The following is a 10,221-nucleotide window of genomic DNA, read 5'->3' as shown; positions in this document are numbered from 1 at the left end:
CACTCTTGTCTTTTAAAAGAGGTTGAGAATTCAAACTCCGAAAAAATCAATCTGGCTAGCACTTTATTCTATAATTGGGCTAACTCAGTGTAAACTAGGATTAATCTAAATACGGAATTAAAAGTACCTCTTATAGTTAGGGACGGTTTAGAACACTTCGTGATTTGACAAAAAAAAAATTATAAGCAATTCTTTATCACAATCAGAAAAAGATATACACACACCTTTAAATAGTGACAGTGAATTTTTGTGTTCTTCACTCAACAAAAATAATAATAATTGAACTAGAACCATTCAGCTGTCATATCTAGTTATTTATATTCAAGGTATCCTCCAGCTTGCATGATCAAACTGGTTAATAGAACCAACCTAATTGACGTCTTAATCATAATGTAATTGGGATTTACTATCTAATTAAGCTTAATATACCCGGATGGCCGGAAACAATGTATAACATATTTTCCGACACCTATGTTACTGGTCAGCATGCGCCGGTGGCTTCGTCGACGGATTTGCCGCCGCCGCAGTCTCCACCGCCGCACCACCGCCTTGCTCTCTGAACTTCTTATATATGTCCCCTTTGTAGAACTTTCTTGTTCTAAGCACCAAAATGGCAGAAACAATGACGCTAACAAACGTAGCCCCCGTGATTATCAGAAACGCCAGTTTGTAACACTCCACGCCTATACACGTCAGATCTTCCCCGTCTTTCCTCTCCAGACCCTTAGCTCTAAGCTGCCTCGTCGCCTCCCTGTCGTACAAATGTCCGGCGACTCTCACGTTAAGCAAGTACGCGCCGACGGGGCTGGCCCCGCCGCCGAAGTTGTAGAGCGTGGAGTAGTACTTGAGCCCGAAGATTTCAGATATGATGGCGAAGATTAGCGGCCATTGCGCCCCGAAGCAGAACCCCATTAGCACGGAGGCAACGTAGAGGGAATTAGGGACGCCGAAGGCGATGAGGAGGTGGCCGGCGCAGGAGAGGAGGAGGACGATTGTGAGCATGAGGGGACGCGGGAATTTGTATTTGGCTAAGAAGATTTCCGAGAAAAACCCCGACGCGACTCGGCCCAGATAGTTCCATATACTTACCAGTGACACAAACGTGGTAATACTCTCCGATGGGTACCCCAAGGCTCTGCCGATTTGCCCCAAGTTATCAATGGCCGTCAACGTCCCCCCAACCCCAAACGTCGTCGCGGTAAAAAGAGCGATCATGTCGATACTGAATAGCGCTTGCAATATCGTGTAGTCCTCCCCTCTCGGCGGCGGGTTGAACACATTGCTAAAACATGGAGTTTCCGCCGCCGCCGCCGCAGGCGGCGGCGGCGGCGGCTCTGCGGACGGTGGTGGGTTTTCAATTTTGACTTGAGGGACCTCTTTCACTTTTAGCTCTCTTTGTTTGGCTGCCCAGATATTGAGCTCTTCTTTGATGACAATAAAGAGTGGCGCAAAGAGTAAAGCCACCACAACCGTGGCGCTCCCGGCGTATAACGGCCTAGTGAAGGTGATTCGATTTTGTACGATGATTATGATCATGAGAAAGCCTGCTAAGCCCAGGGACACGAAGAGGAGCTTGTAGAAGATCTTGACCTCGTTTGTTTGCCGGACGACCTTCATGATCCGGACGGTTCTGAGAAAAACGCAGGAAACGACGGCGGGTAACCATCCGATGAGCAAGATGAGAGCTTTCCCATCTTTACCGTAGAAAGCATGGAAAAGTTGGGTGACGATTGCGCCGCTAAGACCCACAAATCCCTTCAACAGCCCCAGAACAATCCCCCTGCTTTCTGGGAAATTCTTAACGCAAGTAACCAAAGCTCCGGTGTTCGCAAATGTCTGGGAATTTGCTCCGATACATATGTATAAACACATCTGCCATAGCTTAGGCTTGGCTATGTGCCCAGTCACGGCCAGCCATATCATGAAGTAGCCGAAGAAGTTCATGATTGCTCCCATGAACAGAACCACCCACGGCGGGGTAACCTCGTTGATCAAACCCGACACAATCCCAACGTTAGCTCCCAGATCTTTGAAGAAGCTGAGCAAGTTTAACGTTGTTTGGCTATACCCTAGAGAGTGTTTGACGTCTCCCGAGTAGAGGCCGAATATGTAGGTCGATCCCGCCATGGCCATGATGAGAAGGGAGGCAAACACCATGAACCACCGGCCGGCGATGACATGTAGGCCGAAGCTCCCCATGCCTCTCCATCCATTCATCTCAGCAACCACCATGATTTTCAATTTTCAAGAAACTTTGAATTGAAGTTGGATAAGTTCTGAGACCACTGGGAAGTGTTTGTATGGATGAATATTGTACAAGTGGTATGTATATATAGGACTGTGGGGTTTATTTTTGCAGGGTGGAATGAAGTGGACTTGACAATTGAGTGATTATATTGACCACACTTTTTAGGAGGGTGGACTTGAGTCCTCAATTATATGCCATTACTTGGAAGGTATAATGAGCTAAATCTTCATATCATATATAAATGCAGATTAAAATGTAAGCTGAACCTAAACAAGTTAGGGTGAGTAATCAATGCATAAGGTAGGGGAAAGTGGGTACTAAGTATCATCACAGGATGTAAAAAGAAATCTGGTTTCCACCGGCCAATCTTGGACGTTGTCGTGCGATATTCTTTCTCAGAATGTTAGGTACAGCAGAACCAAACAAATTAAGTTAAAAGATTGTTGCCCGCAGGGCTAGTTCAAGTGGCATACCACCTGATTTAAAGTCATTATTTCGGCATGACATCTATCTTACGGTTCCTTAGGCTAGAGTTTGGGCATTTGAGCGTTTGGGCTCCAATCTGAACTCTCCAAGTTGGCGGAAATGTGGAGATGGACCTTTAAGCGATTTACCTCTGACTTTTGGGCAGAGGTTAAGTTTGGGCCCTTGGGCTCCCAAGTTGACAGAAGCGTGGAAATGGATCCCTTAGCTACTTGAGCAACTCGTGATTTACCTTCTCCAGCTACTCTTGGACAAGAGTATTGTTGTATTGTGGCAATGCCGTGGAGAACACAATGGCCTAAAGTCATCATTTCGGCAGTACATCTATCTTAGGGCTCCTTAGAGCAACATTATCAGTTGAGAAGAATGTGAGGAGAATGTAAGAGTGATTAGGAAAGAGAATGTGGAAGGGGAGGGGAAAAAAAGAGAGGAAAATTGAATTTAAAATTAAAAAAAAATAATATTTTATGATTGTCCGGCGCGCCCGCTAGGCGCTGTCACCATTGGTGTAAATATTGGTGGGTCCCACCAATTCTGAATTATTCCAACCCCTAGCAGGAGAGTTTTTTTTTCTTTTTTTTAATTATTTTCTTCTCACACTAGCTTTGCTCCTTGTTTTGGAAGAATTCATTCTAAAAAAAAATTGGAATAATCCATTATAATGGATGCTCGTTAGAGTTTGGGTCAATTGATGGAGATGTGGTCCTGTGGAGATGGATCCCTAGGCGATTTATCTCTGACTCTGGGGCAAAGGTAAAGTTTGGGGCCTTGGGCTCTAATCTAGCCATCTGGGCTTCCAAGTTGGTAGAAGTGTGAAAATAGATCACTTAGCTACTTAAGCAACCCGCGATTTACTACCTTGTTGTGTTGTGGGGCAAATTATACCGTGCACCAAGGCGCACAATGCATTGTGCGCCCTGGCCCAAAACGACGTCGTTTTGTACCTTTTTTGTGTGTCTGCTGTTAGGGTGTGTTTGGAAACCTGGAAAATGAGTTCTGGAAATCATTTTCCAAGTTTCCACTGTTTGGATGTGCCTGGAAAATCAAGTCAACGGAAATCATTTTTCGTTGACTTTGGAAAATATGCTTGTTTTGGAGGAAAATGACTTCCCCTTTTTTTTGAGGGGAAGTCATTTTCCAACTTTTACACCAACATCACACCACCACCAACATCATCAACACCATACCACCACCACCTCACTACCACCATCACCACCACTACTGCCGCCGCCACCACCACTATACCGCCGCCACAACACCACCACCACTACCACCACCAACACCATACCACCGCAACGACTACCACCATAAACACCATACCACCGCAACCACCACCACCACGACCATACCACCGCAACCACCACCGCCGCCACCACCACCATACCACCGCAACCACTGTCGCCGCAGCCACCACCATACCACCGCAACCACTGTCGCTGCCGCCACCACCATACCACCGCAACCACTGTCGCCGCCGCCACCACCACCACCACCACCATACCACCACAACCACTGTCGCCGCCGCCACCACCACCACCATACCACCGCCACCACACCATCACCACCACTGCCACCACCGTCATACCACCACCAGTTATTATTATTATTATTATTATTATTATTATTATTATTATTATTATTATATAACAAATAACACCACTACCACTACACCACCACCACCACCATAATATTTTTGATATATTATTAGTTATTTTTTATTATATTTAAAATTATTATTATATTATTATACATGTTGTAATATTCTAAATAAAATAATTAAAATGTTTAATTATATAATTTTACTCATTTTCCAGAAAATGAACCAAACACAGAAAAACAGTTTTCCAGAATGCAACCAAACACGGGAAAGGAAAATGTTTTCTGGAAAATGACTCATTTTCCATAAAACATTTTTCAGAAGTCATTTTCCTGCTTTCCAAACGGACCCTAACTCCTTAAAAAAAATCATGTTTTGAATTTACAGAATTGTATAATAGAAAACACATAATTTTATACTTGAAACACACAAAATTTTATACCTGAAAACACGGAATTTTTATAACTGAAAATCCCCATGTTTCGAATGTACAAAATTATATAATAGAAAACACATAATTTTATACCTGAAAACACAGAATTTTATAACTGAAAATTCCCATGTTTCGAATGTATAGAATTATATAATAAAAAACCCAGAATTTTATACCTGAAAACACATAATTTTATACCTAAAAATACATAATCTTTTTTAAAAGTCTAAAAATCCTTGTTTCGAATGTACAGAATTTTATATCTCAAAACACAGAATTTTATAACTGAAAACACAGAATTTTATAACTGAATATACATACATTTTTGTCGTGTTAATTCTCCACACAACTTAACAAAATGACGTCGTTTTGAGAAATGCGGGGGCATACATTGCTATGTGCCCCTGGTGCACGGTATAACGATTGGTGCTGTGGCAATGCCGTGGAGAAATAGGATGTGGCCATGGCAATGGCCTTTTTCCCATAGTTTGTAATGAATAGTCTTTATCAGACTAGATTCAGCAGTTAGTGCTAAAAACCTGCAGTGGCCGGGCTGGGCAATCTTTGATTATGAATCTATGATCTTGTTTTATTAAGCCAGAAACTAACAGATAGTATACAGTGGATCCAAAGTGGTAATAAATATACTAAAATGAGCAGAAACATCATTGCTTCAAGTCCTACATATTACATAGTATAATTGAATCTAAAGCTCATAAAACATATGTATGACCCTTTTTCAATCTTCTCTTCTACCACCGTTCTTGCAAAACCTATGTGAATAATGAGCTGAAGAAGGAGGCATTGGAGCATTCATGCCCGTGATCGTGGTGGACTCGGGTTCTACTACCGGAGGATCTGCTTGCTCTCTGAATCTCTTGTATATATCACTTCTGTAGAATTTTCTTGTTCTAGCTACCAGAATTAACGAAACGATGCATCCCACGAACGAGGATGCAGCGATTATTAGAAAAGCGAGCTTGAAACACTCCACCCCGGTGCACGATAAGTCCTCCCCGGGCTGTCTGATTATTCCCTGATCTTCCATCTGTTTCGTGCCCTCCTTATCATACAGAACACCAGCCACTCTCACATTGAATATGTAAGCTCCAACCGGGCTCGCTGCCCCACCGAAGTTGAGCAATGTCGAGTAGTGCTTGAGGCCGAATAGTTCTGATATGATTGAAAATATCAACGGCCACAGCGCCCCAAAGCACAGCCCGATCAGCACCGAGGCTGCATAGAGAGAATTGGGAACCCCGAATGCGATTAGAAGGTGGCCACCGCAGGAGAGGAGGAGTACTAATGTGAGCATTAGGGGTCTTGGGAACTTGTACTTGGCCAAGAAAATCTCGGAGGCAAAACCCGAGGCCACTCTCCCAAGATAGCCCCATATGCTCACTAGTGACACAAATGTGGTGATGCTTTTGTCCGGATAGCCCAACGACTTCCCAATCTGGCCTAGGTTGTCTATAGCTGTTAAGGTCCCTCCCGCTCCCGTGATCGTGACAGTGAACAAAATCAACATATCAACACTCAAAACCGCCTGCAAAATCGTGTAATCCTCGCCCCTCTCGGGCGGGCTAAACACGCTCTGATACCACAACACCGTCATCGTTGCCTCTATCGCCTCGTTCTTTCGTGTATCCCTATCCCTATCCCTATCCCCTACTTCTCTAATGCTCAATGTGAGAGGATCACCCAACATTTCCTTCTTTCTCTTCCATACCATCATCTCCTCTCTTATAACCAGAATCATAGGAGAAAACAGGAAAACAACAATAATCGAAACGCAAATCACGTAGTCTAGCCGGTTAAATGTAACCCTATTTTGCACAATAATGATAGCCATAAGAACCCCTGCCAGACCAAACGACACAAACAAAAGATTATAGAACACCTTAAGCTCATTTGCCTGTCCAATATTAACCTTCATGACTCGAACAGTTCTTAGGAACACACCGGAAACCACGGCCGGAAGCCACGCAATAAGCAAGATCAAAGATTTCCCGTCATCTCCATACAAAGCATGGTATATCTGTGAGATAATCGCCCCACTAAGCCCAACATAACCCTTCAAGAGACCGATTACAATCCCCCTAGATTCTGGGAAATTCTTGACACATGTGACTAAGGCTCCAGTGTTAGCAAAAGTCTGAGAATTTGCGCCGACACAAATGCACAAACACATCCACCAAACCTGGGGATTCGCTATGTGGCCGGAAACGGCCAGCCATATAAAAAAGTAGCCGGAAAAATTCATGGCCGCACCTAGGAGCAAGACGACCCATGGTGGGGTTACCTCGTTAATTAGCCCGGAAATTATTCCGATATTCGCTCCCAATTCCTTGAAGAAACTAATCAAGTTTAAGGTTGTCTGGTCGTAGCCTAAGGTTTTCTTAATGTCCTCGGAGTAAAGCCCAAATATGTAGGTTCCACCGGAGACCGACAGGATGAGTAGGCAACTAAACACCATGAACCACCGGCCGGCGATTATGCGACGGCCGAATCTGCCCATGGCCCTCCAACCACCTTCGTCTATACACATGGTCGGTATGTTCCAAATCTGTACAATCCAAAAAACATAAATTATACTAAAACAAGAAACGGGTTTCGAGATTCAGTAATTATAGTAAAAAACAGAAATGGGTTCCAAGATTCAGTAAACAGATTCCATGTCTAGAGGCAAATGAAAAACAGACCTCTAAGCTCTAGCGGGAATCTGGGTGACGATTCTTCACACGAGTTCTTGAGTTGAATGGTAGAGATGTAACTAAGAGTTGAAAAAGGGAACGATCATTTCTAACACGTGTCTTTGACTTATATTAGGTAGATAAAAATTCATTAATTAAAAGGTTCTCTTCAGTTATCAAATTGGATAAAGTATAAGTTGGTGTAAGAAGCTGATTTTTATTTGTTCATATAAAAATAGTACTCCGTATTATGTTTTTTGAGATGATTTATTTAAATAAAATTAAGGCAAAAAATTGTGTTAAAAGATCCGTGAGACGGGTCGGATCAAGATGAAATGTAATATTTAGTATTGCATTTGTTAGTATAAATATCACATTTACATATTGACTCGACCCGTTTCACGAATAAAAATCCGTGAGACGGGATCACATAAAGTGTGATTTTAAAATTAATAGACAAGACACTCTTCATATACATCATAATTTTGTTAGTGGAAAAAGAAAAGAACAAAAAAAAAAGTCTAAATTTTATCAAGATCATATCAACCAGAGAATATCACACTGTAAAGAATGGAAATTGAATATAGAGTAAATACCTAAAATGGTCCCTCGACTATAGCTAAATTTACAAATTGGTTATCGACTTTCAATTTTAACTAATTACGTCCTTAACTTTGCAATTTTGACACGATTTGGTCCTCCATCTATTTGATTATTTGTTGACCGTGATCGACGATCTCCAGAAGAACCTTCAGCTCTCGTCGGAGCACGTGGAGGCCTCCAGGATGATGTTGCACCGGTTCGGAAACACGTCGTCTTCTTCGCTCTGGTACGAACTCAACTACATTGAATCCAAAGGGAGGATGAAGAAAGGCAACCGGATTTGGTAGATTGCTTTCGGCAGTGGATTCAAATGTAACCGTGCGGTCTGGAAATGCAACCGGAACCTTAAAAACCCGACGATGGACCATGAAATTACATATATATCATCAAAAATCACAGTCAACAAACGATCAAACAGACAGAGGACCAAATTGTGTTAAAATTGCAAAGTTAATGACTTAATTGGTTGAAATTGAAAGTTGAGGACCAATTTGTGAATTTAGCTATAGTCGATGGACTATTTTGGGTATTTACTCATGAATATATGTAGTATGCATGCATGTGTAGCTCAACTGGTTATAGAGGTGAAAGTTTGGAAGAATGATCAGGGATTGAGCCTCACCAGCCACAGTGTGGGAGCACTCTCTCAAGCCTCTGTGGTTCATATTCAGTTGAGTTACCATGATTTACATCTTCCCAGATGCTCTATCGGGTTGAGGTTCAACTTTTTGGAAGAATGAATATATGTAGTATTATTCTTTGAAATGGTAAATTTGTACTCTATCAATTCTAAAATATTCTATCCTAATAAGATTGTCCCTTTTTCCTATCATTTATAATTTTATTATGTAAAATACCTTTAAAACCTACTAGATTTATATAAACACAATTAGAAAAATTTTCAAAACATGTATTATGGTTTTTTTTATATATAAAAAAAGATGAAAGAAATACATCACTTGATTATGTATCTTACAAAATGGATAATTTTTTTTGGATGGATAGAATTTATATTTTTTTTAATATTTTACATACCGCATTTGGTAGAATTTATACAATTTTAATAGTAACATTTTTTTGAATACTTTTGACTCTGATACTCAATCAATTAAAGCACAAAAAATCAATGAGTCCACTGGGATTCAAACTTATAACCTTCAATTTGGGAGAAACACAATTATGCTACTTGACCACAAGATCTTTGGCTTATGTTGGACAAATTATATCATGAAATAGGGTTTACCTTGCATTAATGTAAACCATGATCCAAAAATAACATTCAGATTCTGTATCTATAATTGACACATTCTGTACCTGCGGTTGATAGTTTCTATACATATAGTTATCATATTATGTGTCAGCAATTATCAAGTTAGATTCTACATCTATAATTGACACATTTTGTACCTACGGTTGATAATTTCTGTATATGTAGTTATCATATTATGTATCAATAACAATTAAGTTATTTGTTTAAATGTACATAAACTATTAACTGTAAATATATAATGTATTAATTAAAGATACATAATTTTGTATCAAGTTTACAATGCAATATGAATCATATCATGGTATAACAATTACTTATGTTGGGAACAATTATTATTGTGTGGATCATGGTCCACACAAGTTGTGTGGGTCATATTTTATTTACTGTAAAATAATGTACATTCAATACAAAAATAATGTACATTATAATCGGGGGATGTACATTATTTTTATTCTGAGTGTATATTATATTGTATAATGTATATTCTGTACAAAACTAATATACATTTAATATATTAAAAATGTACTTTTTGTTATGATCCACATAACATTATTATATGTATCATGGTTCACCCAATAATTTGCCTGTTGGGGATGTACGACCAGAATTAATTAGGCTTATGTTGGAGAGCGAGCTGAGGGTTGGACAATTGGACCATATTGCATGCCTAAATAAATAAGTAACGGTGGACTCTTACGTGGAGGTTTAATGTGATAAGCTGTCCGAAATATAATGCGCCACACTTATCCACAAGTTCTGCATGTTTTACCTTCAACAAAAGTACTCTTTTTATTTAAATTAATTTATTTTTTTTATGATTCTTCATCGGTTAAGGTTATAAAGTTAGATTTATTTAATTCACAATTCATAATTCACAATTTCTTCATCACTCAA

At 40.3% G+C, this 10,221-nt stretch overlaps 2 protein-coding genes across 4 annotated transcripts; both read right to left on the bottom strand.

The window, feature by feature from the left end:
• Positions 1 to 267: 267 nt before the first annotated feature.
• LOC109149110 (protein NUCLEAR FUSION DEFECTIVE 4-like) lies at positions 268 to 2,413 on the bottom strand. Of its 2 annotated transcripts, XM_019296767.1 has the most exons (2): positions 1,340 to 2,413; positions 268 to 1,270 (listed from the first exon to the last, which is right to left on the bottom strand). In XM_019296767.1, the coding sequence occupies exons 1-2, from the start codon at positions 2,230 to 2,232 to the stop codon at positions 475 to 477; spliced, it is 1,689 nt and encodes a 562-aa protein (XP_019152312.1). In that variant the 5' UTR covers positions 2,233 to 2,413; the 3' UTR covers positions 268 to 474. The 2 variants fall into 2 exon arrangements, with proteins under 2 accessions (XP_019152312.1, XP_019152304.1); XM_019296759.1 differs by having other exon boundaries at positions 268 to 2,413.
• A 2,911-nt stretch (positions 2,414 to 5,324) lies between these two features.
• Positions 5,325 to 7,571, bottom strand: LOC109149097. Of its 2 annotated transcripts, XM_019296749.1 has the most exons (3): positions 7,464 to 7,571; positions 5,588 to 7,327; positions 5,325 to 5,518 (listed from the first exon to the last, which is right to left on the bottom strand). In XM_019296749.1, the coding sequence occupies exons 2-3, from the start codon at positions 7,307 to 7,309 to the stop codon at positions 5,501 to 5,503; spliced, it is 1,740 nt and encodes a 579-aa protein (XP_019152294.1). In that variant the 5' UTR covers positions 7,310 to 7,327; positions 7,464 to 7,571; the 3' UTR covers positions 5,325 to 5,500. The 2 variants fall into 2 exon arrangements, with proteins under 2 accessions (XP_019152294.1, XP_019152286.1); XM_019296741.1 differs by having other exon boundaries at positions 5,325 to 7,327.
• Between the last annotated feature and the right edge of the window lie 2,650 nt (positions 7,572 to 10,221).

This window comes from Ipomoea nil, unplaced genomic scaffold, assembly GCF_001879475.1.
Source record: "Ipomoea nil cultivar Tokyo-kokei standard unplaced genomic scaffold, Asagao_1.1 scaffold0268, whole genome shotgun sequence".
Classification (NCBI taxonomy): Eukaryota; Viridiplantae; Streptophyta; class Magnoliopsida; order Solanales; family Convolvulaceae; genus Ipomoea; species Ipomoea nil.
Note: the sequence above shows the minus strand (reverse complement) of the source record. Positions and strands in the feature narration are given on the sequence as shown.